The sequence below is a fragment of the Arctopsyche grandis genome, unplaced genomic scaffold (genome assembly GCF_051622035.1).
Source record: "Arctopsyche grandis isolate Sample6627 unplaced genomic scaffold, ASM5162203v2 HiC_scaffold_806, whole genome shotgun sequence".
NCBI lineage: Eukaryota > Metazoa > Arthropoda > Insecta > Trichoptera > Hydropsychidae > Arctopsyche > Arctopsyche grandis.
The window spans coordinates 44544-60021 of record NW_027518596.1 but is presented as its reverse complement, the minus strand read 5'-3'; the positions used below and the strand labels follow the sequence as shown (position 1 = coordinate 60021).

General features: G+C 35.5%; 2 protein-coding genes across 2 annotated transcripts; one reads left to right on the top strand and one right to left on the bottom strand.

The window, feature by feature from the left end:
- Positions 1-2984: 2984 nt before the first annotated feature.
- On the bottom strand, positions 2985-4399 carry LOC143922224 (uncharacterized). Its single transcript, XM_077445440.1, has 3 exons — positions 4283-4399; positions 3902-3943; positions 2985-3716 (listed from the first exon to the last, which is right to left on the bottom strand). The coding sequence occupies exon 3, from the start codon at positions 3684-3686 to the stop codon at positions 3297-3299; it is 390 nt and encodes a 129-aa protein (XP_077301566.1). The 5' UTR covers positions 3687-3716; positions 3902-3943; positions 4283-4399; the 3' UTR covers positions 2985-3296.
- A 3811-nt stretch (positions 4400-8210) lies between these two features.
- On the top strand, positions 8211-14387 carry LOC143922225 (kelch-like protein 28). Its single transcript, XM_077445441.1, has 11 exons — positions 8211-8337; positions 11156-11323; positions 11399-11553; positions 11634-11839; positions 11930-12127; positions 12362-12535; positions 12624-12764; positions 13028-13200; positions 13281-13491; positions 13669-13864; positions 13959-14387. Exons 1-11 carry the CDS (start codon positions 8267-8269, stop codon positions 14093-14095), a joined length of 1830 nt encoding a protein of 609 aa, XP_077301567.1. The 5' UTR covers positions 8211-8266; the 3' UTR covers positions 14096-14387.
- Positions 14388-15478: the final 1091 nt, after the last annotated feature.

The following is a 15478-nucleotide window of genomic DNA, read 5'->3' as shown; positions in this document are numbered from 1 at the left end:
TCAAAAAAGGAATGTTTTGTCCAGAATCGTGGCATAATTGAATGCATATTATTGCTCTTGCGATGAATTTCGTTTACCAACTATAAAAGAGAATCACTTTTGTCTCCGTTTAAACATTTTGGAGTGCAAATACTTCTGCCGAAGAAGGTTTTTAATCTGAAAACTTAAATAAGGAAAGTTTTGGCCCAAGTGATGGCATAATTGAACGCAAAGTATGCTCCTGGTGATGAATTTCGTTTACCAACGATAACAGAGAATCACTTTTGTCTCCGTCTAAACATTTTGGAGTGCAATTACTTCTGCCGATGAAGGTTTTTAATCTGAAAACTTAAATAAGGAAAGTTTTGGCCGAAGTCGTGGCAAAATTGAACGCAAAGTATACTCCTGGTGATGAATTTCGTTTACCAACGATAAAAGAGAATCGCTTTTGTCACCGTTTAAACATTTTGGAGTGCAATTACTTATGCCGATGAAGGTTTTTAATCTGAAAACTTAAATAAGGAAAGTTTTGTCCAGAATCGTGGCATAATTGAATGCATATTATTGCTCTTGCGATGAATTTCGTTTACCAACGATAAAAGAGAATCACTTTTGTCTCCGTCTAAACATTTTGGAGTGCAAATACTTCTGCCGAAGAAGGTTTCTAATCTGAAAACTTAAATAAGGAAAGTTTTGGCCCAAGTCGTGGCAAAATTGAACGCAAATTATGCTCCTGGTGATGTATTTCGTTTACCAACGATAACAGAGAATCACTTTTGTCTCCCTCTAAACATTTTGGAGTGCAATTACTTCTGCCGATGAAGGTTTTTAATCTGAAAACTTAAATAAGGAAAGTTTTGGCCGAAGTCGTGGCAAAATTGAACGCAAATTATACTCCTGGTGATGAATTTCGTTTACCAACGATAAAAGAGAATCGCTTTTGTCACCGTTTAAACATTTTGGAGTGCAATTACTTATGCCGATGAAGGTTTTTAATCTGAAAACTTAAATAAGGAAAGTTTTGGCCCAAGTCGTGGCAAAATTGAACGCAAATTATGCTCCTGGTGATGTATTTCGTTTACCAACGATAACAGAGAATCACTTTTGTCTCCGTCTAAACATTTTGGAGTGCAATTACTTCTGCCGATGAAGGTTTTTAATCTGAAAACTTAAATAAGGAAATTTTTGTCCAGAATCGTGGCATAATTGAATGCATATTATTGCTCTTGCGATGAATTTCGTTTACCAACGATAAAAGAGAATCACTTTTGTCTCCGTCTTAACATTTTGGAGTGCAAATACTTCTGCCGAAGAAGGTTTCTAATCTGAAAACTTAAATAAGGAAAGTTTTGGCCCAAGTCGTGGCAAAATTGAACGCAAAGTATGCTCCTGGTGATGAATTTCGTTTACCAACGATAAAAGAGAATAACTTTTGTCTCCGTCTTAACATTTTGGAGTGCAATTACTTATGCCGATGAAGGTTTTTAATCTGAAAACTTAAATAAGGGAAGTTTTGGCCCAAGTGATGGCATAATTGAACGCAAAGTATGCTCCTGGTGATGAATTTCGTTTACCAACGATAAAAGAGAATCACTTTTGTCTCCGTTTAAACATTTTGGAGTGCAAATACTTCTGCCAAAGAAGGTTTTTAATCTGAAAACTTAAATAAGGAAAGTTTTGGCCCAAGTCGTGGCAAAATTGAACGCAAATTATGCTCCTGGTGATGAATTTCGTTTACCAACGATAACAGAGAATCACTTTTGTCTCCGTCTTAACATTTTGGAGTGCAATTACTTATGCCGATGAAGGTTTTTAATCTGAAAACTTAAATAAGGAAAGTTTTGGCCCAAGTGATGGCATAATTGAACGCAAAGTATGCTCCTGGTGATGAATTTCGTTTACCAACGATAAAAGAGAATCACTTTTGTCCCCGTTTAAACATTTTGGAGTGCAAATACTTCTGCCGAAGAAGGTTTTTAATCTGAAAACTTAAATAAGGAAAGTTTTGGCCCAAGTGATGGCATAATTGAACGCAAAGTATGCTCCTGGTGATGAATTTCGTTTACCAACGATAAAAGAGAATCACTTTTGTCTCCGTTTAAACATTTTGGAGTGCAAATACTTCTGCCGAAGAAGGTTTTTAATCTGAAAACTTAAATAAGGAAAGTTTTGGCCCAAGTGATGGCATAATTGAACGCAAAGTATGCTCCTGGTGATGAATTTCGTTTACCAACGATAAAAGAGAATCACTTTTGTCTCCGTTTAAACATTTTGGAGTGCAAATACTTCTGCCGAAGAAGGTTTTTAATCTGAAAACTTAAATAAGGAAAGTTTTGGCCCAAGTGATGGCATAATTGAACGCAAAGTATGCTCCTGGTGATGAATTTCGTTTACCAACGATAACAGAGAATCACTTTTGTCTCCGTCTAAACATTTTGGAGTGCAATTACTTCTGCCGATGAAGGTTTTTAATCTGAAAACTTAAATAAGGAAAGTTTTGGCCGAAGTCGTGGCAAAAGTGAACGCAAAGTATACTCCTGGTGATGAATTTCGTTTACCAACGATAACAGAGAATCACTTTTGTCTCCGTTTAAACATTTTGGAGTGCAAATACTTCTGCCAAAGAAGGTTTTTAATCTGAAAACTTAAATAAGGAAATTTTTGTCCAGAATCGTGGCATAATTGAATGCATATTATTGCTCTTGCGATGAATTTCGTTTACCAACGATAAAAGAGAATCACTTTTGTCTCCGTCTTAACATTTTGGAGTGCAATTACTTATGCCGATGAAGGTTTTTAATCTGAAAACTTAAATAAGGAAAGTTTTCGCCCAAGTCGTGGCAAAATTGAACGCAAATTATGCTGCTGGTGATGAATTTCGTTTACCAACGATAAAAGAGAATCACTTTTGTCTCCGTCTTAACATTTTGGAGTGCAATTACTTCTGTGGTAGAAGGATTTTCACAAATACACTTTGTTGTTTTCAATGATACAATATATATTTTAAGTAACACGTTAAATTTTATTTTTTATAATACTATCTTAAGGATGAGATCACATATTTTTTACTATTACAATTAGTTTTAATACCTAATAACAAGTATGTATAATAATCTTAACTTTGCAACAATATAAATCTAATATATGGGGTAAACAAAGTAATAATCGGTGGCTATCGAAAGTTACTGAAGACAATTCATTAAACTTTTTCATATGTATGTATAATAAAAAACGTCCTCGTTGAAATAAAAAGAACAAAAAAATACTTATCGATAGCCTGGGCAGCAACTACATGTTAGCTGAGTATTCTTACAAAATTAGACAGAGTAAATTAGAGCACGAGTCAAAGTTTTCGAACTGGGACTAGCCGTAGTAGAACCAGTTTCATAGAACCAGTTTATATATTCCATATATTTATTATGATCCTTGATCTCGTGTTTCATAAACAAGTGCTCTAAAAAATGTTTTCTTCGATATGACCTTTTGCCACATATGAGGCACTGAATTGCGTCGGGCATATACTCTCTCCGGAGATGTATTTCAAATAAGAGTTGGTTCACGTTAAATCCATAAGTGAAGAAAACCGAACTATGTGTGAGACGATCGGGAGGAAACATGGATTGCAAAATACGGTTGTAAACTTCGCACAGACGTCTACGAAGGCGGGGATCTAACTCCTCAAATTGTCTAGTGTCATTGTAATCCATTTTCAATCGAAACGTTTTCTTCAGCAGTTTCTGAAAATAATTGTAAAAAATACTATGAAATTGGTGGTAGTGAAAATATTAAAATATTTGAAAACGTGTTAACTATGATGAAAGTGCGGATATTATAATTTGCCCACATTATATAATTCGGATGTAGTTAAAATTTGTTTAATATATGTATGTACATACAATGTAGAACAGGAAAAATATCTCACCCGATTATTCCTTAGTTTGTCTCACGAGTCCGGACGACAGAGCTAGAAAAAAAAAGTAACAGACATTTATTTTTATACATGAGGAATGTGCAATATATTATATGTATGTATAAAAATCAAAACATACGTATTCTATAATAAGAATAAAAATACTCCAACTGGCTGTGTTAGTTGGATAAATTGCCAGTCAGTAAAATTTAATCATAACTGCATTGTAAAAAAGTAAAAAGAATTAAGCGTCGCTTGTACATATGTAAGGTATGTAGAATTTAGCATTTGGGTAACAATAAAAGTTTGACTGTCAAAAAGTTAATTTAACTTTCGTGAATTTCGATAGAAATGAAGGTGGAATGGAATGATGATGGAAATCATTCGCTGTACCTGTGTCGATGCACTGATATGTCAGATGATGAGATCGCGCCCGAAATGAGTTGCCGCTTACGAGGTCGGGAGCTCTCGTCTCACTCGGGTGTTCCCGGCATATGTATACACAAACGCAAAACGTAACACGCGCGTTCACGGCCATTCACGGTGGGCCAAATTTATGTTTCAACAAACTTGTTATAATAAAATAATTACATAAGTTACATTTCATATTAAACGTTAAATAAATTATGAAAGGAAATAATATATTGTAGATTTTAATTTCTCCGTATTTAAATATTATTAAATCTGTTGGGTATTTCAGAATGCAAAAACATCCCGGAAGTAGGTTTTTAATCGGAAATCATAAATAATTAATGTTTGAGCCCAAGTCGTGGAATAATTGAACGCGTATTATTCTCGTGGTGACGAATTTCGTTTATCTAATATATAAAACACCAATGTTTGTGCCGTTGGTGTGTGGTCGTCGTGTATGGTCAAACGTTGTTTGTGTCGTCGTCGCTACGTGATCAACCGTCGGTTGTTGGTTGGGTCCGTTGTTGGGTGGGAATAACACGTTCGATTATTAATTTTTCGATTCAAAGGATTCAAAGTCCCCGCAGGGGGTGCAGCCAGATGGGGCTACGCCGGGGGCGCACCCCCAAGGGGCCCCGCTGAAAGCGCCTTAAGGGGGCGCAGCCCACATGGGGCCCCTGTTAGGGGGCGCCGCAAGGGGCGCAGCCCCATGGGGTCCCGCCAAAGGAGGCACAGCCCCCATGGGGCCCCTGTCGGGGGGGTCGCAAGGAGCGCAGTCCCATGGGGCCTCTGTCGGGCGCGCAGCCTCTAATTAAATAAAACAAATATATATTTTTAATTTTTTTTTAATATATTTTTTAATTTTTTTTGGATTTTTTAAAAATTTTTTTATACACCCCGGGCAAAGTCGAGTAATAAAGCTATCTTCTTAATATATAATTTGGAAAGATACTTTGTATGTATCCTTGGTTCGTTCGTTCATAAATCAGTGACGTCATCGAACCACTGATTCGATTTATTTTCTGAAACGATCGCTTTTCTGCATCCATTCCAAGAATATCCTGTTAAATATTTCCATTTCTTTTAGTGCTAAAATTAAAGATTACTGATACCCTTCAAACTCCCATTCAAGCATTATTTCAAAATTATAATACCAAAAATAATAAAAAAAAAAGGAAAAATAGTCGAGTGCGGCATTTTCTACGTATCCGACTGTATGCATTTACATATATTCACTGTCTTTCGGTTATTTCCATAATTTCAAATTAAATATTGCACATTTTATTTTAAATAATGAACATTTTAATTTAATAAATGTACATTTTAATTTAAATAATGCACATTTTAATTTAAATAATGCACATTTTAATTTGAATAATGCACATTTTAATTTAAATAATTCACGTTTTAATTTTAAAATTGCACATGCTCATTTAATTAATGCATATTCTAAATTAAATAATGCACATTCAAAATGAAATAATGAACATTTTAATTTAAATCATGCACATTCTAAATTAATTAATGCACGTTTTAATTTAAATAATGCACATGCTAAATTAAATAATGCACATTCTAATTTAAATAATGCACATGCTAAATTAAATAATGCACATTTGAATTTCAAGTTTTCAGATTAGAAACCTTCTTCGGCAGAAGTATGTGCACTCTAAAATGTGTCGACGGAGACAAAAGTGATTCTCTTTTATCGTTGGTAAACGAAATTCATCACCAGGAGCATACTTTGCGTTCAATTATGCCATCACTTGGGCCAAAACTTTCCTTATTTAAGTTTTCAGATTAAAAACCTTCATCGGCATAAGTAATTGCACTCCAAAATGTTAAGACGGAGACAAAAGTTATTCTCTTTTATCGTTGGTAAATGAAATTCATCACCAGGAGCATACTTTGCGTTCAATTTTGCCACGACTTGGGCCAAAACTTTCCTTATTTAAGTTTTCAGATTAGAAACCTTCTTCGGCAGAAGTATTTGCACTCCAAAATGTTAAGACGGAGACAAAAGTGATTCTCTTTTATCGTTGTTAAACGAAATTCATCGCAAGAGCAATAATATGCATTCAATTATGCCACGATTCTGGACAAAAATTTCCTTATTTAAGTTTTCAGATTAAAAACCTTCATCGGCAGAAGTAATTGCACTCCAAAATGTTTAGAGGGAGACAAAAGTGATTCTCTGTTATCGTTGGTAAACGAAATACATCACCAGGAGCATAATTTGCGTTCAATTTTGCCACGACTTGGGCCAAAACTTTCCTTATTTAAGTTTTCAGATTAGAAACCTTCTTCGGCAGAAGTATTTGCACTCCAAAATGTTTAGACGGAGACAAAAGTGATTCTCTTTTATCGTTGGTAAACGAAATTCATCGCAAGAGCAATAATATGCATTCAATTATGCCACGATTCTGGACAAAACTTTCCTTATTTAAGTTTTCAGATTAAAAACCTTCATCGGCATAAGTAATTGCACTCCAAAATGTTTAAACGGTGACAAAAGCGATTCTCTTTTATCGTTGGTAAACGAAATTCATCACCAGGAGTATACTTTGCGTTCAATTTTGCCACGACTTCGGCCAAAACTTTCCTTATTTAAGTTTTCAGATTAAAAACCTTCATCGGCAGAAGTAATTGCACTCCAAAATGTTTAGACGGAGACAAAAGTGATTCTCTGTTATCGTTGGTAAACGAAATTCATCACCAGGAGCATACTTTGCGTTCAATTATGCCATCACTTGGGCCAAAACTTTCCTTATTTAAGTTTTCAGATTAAAAACCTTCTTCGGCAGAAGTATTTGCACTCCAAAATGTTTAAACGGAGACAAAAGTGATTCTCTTTTATCGTTGGTAAACGAAATTCATCACCAGGAGCATACTTTGCGTTCAATTATGCCATCACTTGGGCCAAAACTTTCCTTATTTAAGTTTTCAGATTAAAAACCTTCTTCGGCAGAATTATTTGCACTCCAAAATGTTTAAACGGAGACAAAAGTGATTCTCTTTTATCGTTGGTAAACGAAATTCATCGCAAGAGCAATAATATGCATTCAATTATGCCACGATTCTGGACAAAACTTTCCTTATTTAAGTTTTCAGATTAAAAACCTTCATCGGCATAAGTAATTGCACTCCAAAATGTTTAAACGGTGACAAAAGCGATTCTCTTTTATCGTTGGTAAACGAAATTCATCACCAGGAGTATACTTTGCGTTCAATTTTGCCACGACTTCGGCCAAAACTTTCCTTATTTAAGTTTTCAGATTAAAAACCTTCATCGGCAGAAGTAATTGCACTCCAAAATGTTTAGACGGAGACAAAAGTGATTCTCTGTTATCGTTGGTAAACGAAATTCATCACCAGGAGCATACTTTGCGTTCAATTATGCCATCACTTGGGCCAAAACTTTCCTTATTTAAGTTTTCAGATTAAAAACCTTCTTCGGCAGAAGTATTTGCACTCCAAAATGTTTAAACGGAGACAAAAGTGATTCTCTTTTATAGTTGGTAAACGAAATTCATCGCAAGAGCAATAATATGCATTCAATTATGCCACGATTCTGGACAAAACATTCCTTTTTTGAGTATTCAGATCGAAATCCTTCTTCCACAGAAGTAATTGCACTCCAAAATGTTTAGACGGAGACAAAAGTGATTCTCTGTTATCGTTGGTTAGCGAAATTCATCACCAGGAGCATACTTTGCGTTCAATTTAAGTTTTCAGATTAAAAACCTGCCGATGAGGCAGAAGTAATTGCACTCGAAAATGTTTAGACGGAACGGAGACAAAGGTGATTCTCTTTTATCGTTGGTTCATGAAACGAAATTCATGATTCAAAACTCGAAATTCGTAATTCGAAATTCGAAATTCGAAATTCGAATTCAACGAACAGCGTGTTGTTGTGTATTGCGTAATAGTGTAGTTGCGCTGTCAGTCTAGTCGCTGCCTCGCACGATGTCGGGCGCTTCCGCTTCTGCTTCTGCTTCTGCCTCTGCCTTTGCTTCTGCTTCTGCTTCTGCTTCCCGGTGAGTGTTCTCATATTAATTCAATACCACACTAACACTAACCAGCTTCGTTAGAGTTCACTTCAGTTCACTTACGTCACGCGTCGCAGACTCTGTCTGTTTGCGAACTGTCACTTTGCGAAAACTCTTCCGCGCGCCAAAACACCCCTCGCCACTGGGATGGGACGATTGCTGGGACGATTGCGGTTTCATACATTCGCGCTGTCATACCCAATGCGAAATGCATGTTCCTTTCTCGTCTCCGTCTCCGTCTCGCGCTTTAATCCTTTCAATTTTCATTCATTCAATTTCACTGCGGACGCGCGCGCGTCTTCTCATTATAATTATTTATTGCGATGCGATATTTTACAAAATGTCATATGTAAATACATATTGTGGGTCTCGACATTGCGTAGCCGTCGCGACAACTACGGGATGTAGCTGTCCAGATGGGCTGGCCACCGGACTCTCCTGCCAGTCCGTGTGGTTGCTTGTCGGCCAGTTTCTTGCTGTGGTTCTGCATTTTCTTGGGGGGCTCTCCGCTGCTTTCCATGTATGCCGGCTTTATGCGGTCTACCGATACGGTGACATTGGAATCCTTAATTCTCAGTGTGAAGAACTTCGGTCCCTTCTTCAACACTGGCTGTAACGGACCCTTGGCAGCATCGTGTCTCAGGAACACCTGATCACTGGTGTGCAGGTCTTTGTTGGTTGATCTGAAGGTTGATCTTGTTCCATGGCGCCGCGGTGGACTGGCGTTTCTCAACCTCGCCCCATTTGGGACCGCAATCTCTCTGCTAGTTCCGCTGTGTTGGGTCCTCCGTTTCGTTGTGGAGCCAGAAACTCTCCCGGTAGCCGTAGCGGTTGACCATATACCAGTTCTGCTGACGTGGCATTGAGGTCTTATCGGATACCATGCCGATCGGATCCCCAGTAACACTGTCGGTAGGGCTTCCGTCCACCCTTCGTCTTGGTGGCACATGATCTATGTGTGTGTGTATGTTTGCATGTGTGTATGTGTGTATTTGTGTGTGTGTATGTGTGTACGTATGCATGTGTGTATGTGTGTATTATGTATGTGTGTGTGTGTGTATGCATGTATGTATGTACGTATGTATGTTTGTATGTATGCATGCATGTATGTATGTATTTGTGTGTGTTTGTGTATGTGTGTATTATGTATGTGTGTATTTGTGTGTGTGTATGTATGCATGTGTGTATGTGTGTATGTGTATGCATGTATGTATGTATGTTCGTATGTATGTTTGTATGTATGCATGCATGTATGTATGCATGTATGTATGTATGTGTGTGTGTTTGTGTATGTGTGTGTTTGTGTGTGTGTGTGTATGTGTGTATTATGTATGTGTGTATGTGTGTGTTTGTTTGTATGCATGCATGTATGTATGTACGTATGTATGTTTGTATGTATGTATGCATGCATGTATGTATGTATGTATGTATGTATGTATGTATGTATGTATGTATGCATGCATGTATGTATGTGTGTATTTGTGTGTGTGTATGTTTGCATGTGTGTATTTGTGTGTGTGTATGTGTGTATGTATGCATGTGTGTATTATGTATGTGTGTGTGTATGCATGTATGTATGTTTGTATGTATGCATGTATGTATGTATGTATGCATGCATCTATGTATGTATTTGTGTGTGTGTGTATGTATGCATGTGTGTATTATGTATGTGTGTATGTGTATGCATGTATGTATGTATGTATGTATGTAAGTATGTATGTTTGTATGTATGCATGCATGTATGTATGTATGTATGTATGTATGTACGTATGTATGTTTGTATGTATGCATGCATGTATGTATGTATGAATGTATGTACGTATGTATGTTTGTATGTATGCATGCATGTATGTATGTATGTATGTTTGTATGTATGTATGCATACATGTATGTGTGTGTGTTTGTGTATGTATGTACGTACGTATGTGTGTATTTGTGTGTGTGTATGTTTGCATGTGTATATTTGTGTGTGTGTATGTGTGTATGTATGCATGTGTGTATGTGTGTATTATGTATGTGTGTGTGTATGCATGTATGTATGTATGTACGTATGTATGTTTGTATGTATGCATGTATGTGTGTGTGTGTGTATGCATGCATGTGTGTATTATGTATGTGTGTATGTGTATGTATGTGTGTATGTGTATGCATGTATGTACGTATGTATGTATGCATGTATGTATGTATGTGTGTGTGTGTGTTTGTGTATGTGTGTATTATGTATGTGTGTATTTGTGTGTGTATGCGTGTATGTATTTATGTATGTACGTATGTATGTTTGTATGCATGCATGTATGTATGTGTGTGTGTTTGTGTATGTGTGTATTGTGTATGTGTGTGTATGTATGCATGTATGTATGTATGCATGTATGTATGTGTGTATGATTGAAGAATGAAGAATATTGAAGAACATCCTATATACATACATACATAGTAAATACTACATACGAGTACATATTGGTGAGACAAACTTTTTTGAACTCGGATCTCTGGTGGTGATTTTTGGCAACGCGTTAGACCTTTAAAAAATTGGCGATTTTTGAAGATGTTTATGTAAACAATTCTACTCGGCAAACCCAAACCCAAACGAACGTTTAGTTTAGTACCACCACCAATAATATATGATCTACATAGAATTAAGTACCTAATAACAATCACCTTTGTTTCTAATTCTACATACATACAATAATTTTAGTAGGGCATCGACACTTTTTTAAATTTTGCTTTAAATTTTGAAAAACTTTTTTAAATTTTGTTTTATTAGGTATATTTTCATATTATTGTTATTGTATAATTTGATTTTTAGAAAAGACATGAGCATCGGGAGCAATATGACCGAAATTAGTGCCAATTTTGGTGACTCAACGGATTTCGAAATAGATGTGCAGCATGCACACCTTTTCTCGAAATACATGTATCGGAAGTATGTCGAACAGGAGCAATGCGATACTGTGCTAGTTGTCGGCACTGCAAGGTTAGTCTTGCTTCAAATATTTAATGTATTATGTACATATGTTAACTCGAGGTTTTATGTTTAATCTGTTTGCAGATTCAATGTACACAAGTTTATTGTTATGTGCAACAGCGACTATTTGGCGGAGCGTTTAGAAGCATCACCGGAGGAAATTGTCTTGGACGATTGGGGCGATTTTCGTCTGGACACTGTGAGCAAAGCTATTGAATACTTCTACAGAGGCAAACTCGGTGAGAATTTAAACTTCGTTCGTACGAATTAATACATATGTACTAATTAGTACTAATGACAAATTTTACAATATTTGCAGATTTGGATCCTCTTGGGGCGATCCAGTTAGTTGAATTTTCGCGAACAAACATTCACTGCTATAAACTTGAGGATTATTGCGTGTCGTTCCTAGAAAGCGCATTAAATACTGAAAACTTCTTGTTAATCGGAAATTTTGCGAAGCATTATAGTTATTTCTTATTGCTAGAAAAAACGAGAGCTTACACAACTAAAAATTATGTTGACGTATGTATATTATAATTTTAGGTCATACATACGTATGTGTATTTATATTTTTTAATATTCATGAAATCTGTCTGTCTGTCTGCATTGTAGATAATTCAAGGGAGAGCGTTTCTCGATATAAAAGCTGACCAACTGGAGGAATTGCTGCAGTCGAATGATTTAAATGTCACCACAGAAGAGCAAGTGTTTATAGGCTTGAAGCTGTGGGTTCAAAAGGACTGGGACAATCGGAAGCAGCATTTGAATGCTTTATTTAAATTTGTTAGATTTCGTCTGTTATCTAAAGAGGTAATAATATTTTTAATTTGTTTTGTATATTGTACATACATATATTACATGTAATTCTTACTGTACTTTCTTAATGTGCTTTCATATGTACATATGTATGTATGTATGTATGTATGTATGTACAATGTACTAATCATTACTTGATATAATATTTTGTTTTTAATGTGTGCTCGGCACAATAAATTTAAAAAGGTATGCGATTAATTGCTGAACGTTATAAATGTTTCGTTTCAGTTCATTTTAAACGAAGTGAAACCTCTTTGTTACAATCGTGTATGCTGTCAACAATTGTGGGATTTACTTGAATGGAATATGAGTCCAAAAAAGAGACCACGTCTATCATTGCAAAATGTAAAACCTAGAAAGAGCACACGAGGTATATTGATTGTAGGAAAACGTTCGGCAAAAGTAAGTTTAGTTTGTATGTAAATGCATATGTATGTACATAGATATATGTATATGTAATTATGTATATTTTTCAATGTTTTTTTTTTAGCTTGCCAATGAAATCCAAACAATAAGAGGAGATTTCCAGAAATGTTTGTCGTTTTACGACATGAATAAATTTTATAATCCCTTCGAGACGGTCATTCTTCGAGACCAATATTTAATAATGATTGGCGGTCTATCGAAGGAGGTGTTTATTCAATTTATTACTTAACTTTTAAATTTGTGCCGTCACGAAAGAAATGACAATAAATCGAACATTTATGTAGATTCTATTTGTTATAACAATATTTTGAAAAGTTTACTTTGGGGGATTGCAATACCGGCATTGGGTTTTTCAAAAGGTAAGTTCATTAATATTCAGCAACTCGTTTCTTTTGTTACCTTATTGTATGCAAATTTACTAACAATACAGTTATAATAATACGTGTGTATAATATTTATATTGAATAGATGTACAGTTTGGATGTTGCCACAAAGGATGTGACGGCGCTTCCACAAATGGTACATGAAAGAAAAAATTTTGCAACCGCTGTTGTCGGTGACCATGTTTTCATCTCAGGAGGAAAAAATCCCTGTTCCAATGCTGCCACTGAAGACATAGACTTACAAACGAGTGTACATAGGTTGGTTGGTTGGTGAATATTTATGATGATTTTTTAATATTGTACAATGGAATACAACTAGTTTTTACGATTTTTCAAAGGTACGATGTCAATACAAGAAACTGGGCCTATCTATCCCATATGTCGGAGTGCCGACATCTCCATGACACCGTTGCACTAGACGGTGTCATATATGCAATAGGTGGAAAAAACGACAAAGAGGTATTCCTTAATAGCATGGAAACTTTCAATGTGGCCAGGAATAGATGGACGGCCGCTCCGCCGATGGCCGAAAAGAGAGCCCGGTTTGCTGTAAGTATTGTCAGGATTTTTTTCTGAAATCGATTATGTCTACATAATCGCCATTTTACATTGTATGTATTGTATTGTATTGTATTGTCATCATTGAGAAAAATTGAATTTTGAATATTGTACATACATACATACATATATTATATATCGTTATATTCAGTCTGTTTCACTTTGTAGGCTGTTGCATTGGGAGGTTATATCTACGCAATTGGCGGCACCTGCGATATTATCAGCAATAGCAATAGCAATAGTACACACGACTCGGTAGAACGGTATGACCCGGAGGCTCAAACCTGGACATATGTTGCTAGTCTCCCTGAAGCACGGTTTGGGCATAAGGCTATCGTCCACGACGATAAAATTGTTTGCGTCGGTGAGTTGATTTTGATTTTGTAACAACCATTATTGTGTGTGTGTGTGTGTTTTTTGTATGCAAGTGATTAATATTTAATACATATTTATTTCAGGAGGTAATCACTTGTCGGTGCTAGAATACAGCCCCGATAGAGACTCGTGGACGATTATTGGATCCATTTCAACGAAACGATCCGATTTTAATATGCTAATTGCACCGATGCATTTACTGACTGGTTTTAATGTTTAATAATGAAAATGAAACTTGAATTCAAATGAGTAGTAACTTGTTTAAATGCATAACTTGTTTAATATTATGTACATATAATGTTTTCCTTTTAATGGTAACACTGTTGGCTTAAAACAGGATTTTTGTTTTGCATTTCCATTTTTATTTATTATATTATATATGTATGTACATATGTAAGTACATATATGTGGAATTATTTGTACACATTCTTTATTTCATGAAAACTATTAACAGTTCATCCTGTTCTATATTTGTAAATATAATGTCACAAATATATTTTTTTCTCAAATGAAAAGAGTGTTTTTATTTATTTCATCTTATTTTAATAAACGTTTTGTTATTAATGTGATCACGAGTGGAAACTCAATCAATCAATGAAAATAATGGTCATCATTTTTTTAAGTTAAGTAAGTATCCGGTGAACCCGAGCTACCTTTTCATTTCAAAAACAATTCAGTTAACCAGTTTTTTGCACAACTTCAAACATCAAACACCTAATCATTTTCTCTCAACAAAATAAGACGTAAAAACTTATAAACTAGGTATTTTTGTACATCCATGAGTTTTATTGGACATTAAACGAAATTCATCGCAAGGTAAAAACCTTCATCGGCAGAAGTAATTGCACTCCAAAATGTTTAGACGGAGACAAAAGTGATTCTCTTTTATCGTTGGTAAACGAAATTCATCGCAAGAGCAATAATATGCATTCAATTATGCCACGATTCTGGACAAAACTTTCCTTATTTAAGTTTTCAGATTAAAAACCTTCATCGGCATAAGTAATTGCACTCCAAAATGTTTAAACGGTGACAAAAGCGATTCTCTTTTATCGTTGGTAAACGAAATTCATCACCAGGAGTATACTTTGCGTTCAATTTTGCCACGACTTCGGCCAAAACTTTCCTTATTTAAGTTTTCAGATTAAAAACCTTCATCGGCAGAAGTAATTGCACTCCAAAATGTTTAGACGGAGACAAAAGTGATTCTCTGTTATCGTTGGTAAACGAAATTCATCACCAGGAGCATACTTTGCGTTCAATTATGCCATCACTTGGGCCAAAACTTTCCTTATTTAAGTTTTCAGATTAAAAACCTTCTTCGGCAGAAGTATTTGCACTCCAAAATGTTTAAACGGAGACAAAAGTGATTCTCTTTTATAGTTGGTAAACGAAATTCATCGCAAGAGCAATAATATGCATTCAATTATGCCACGATTCTGGACAAAACATTCCTTTTTTGAGTATTCAGATCGAAATCCTTCTTCCACAGAAGTAATTGCACTCCAAAATGTTTAGACGGAGACAAAAGTGATTCTCTGTTATCGTTGGTTAGCGAAATTCATCACCAGGAGCATACTTTGCGTTCAATTTAAGTTTTCAG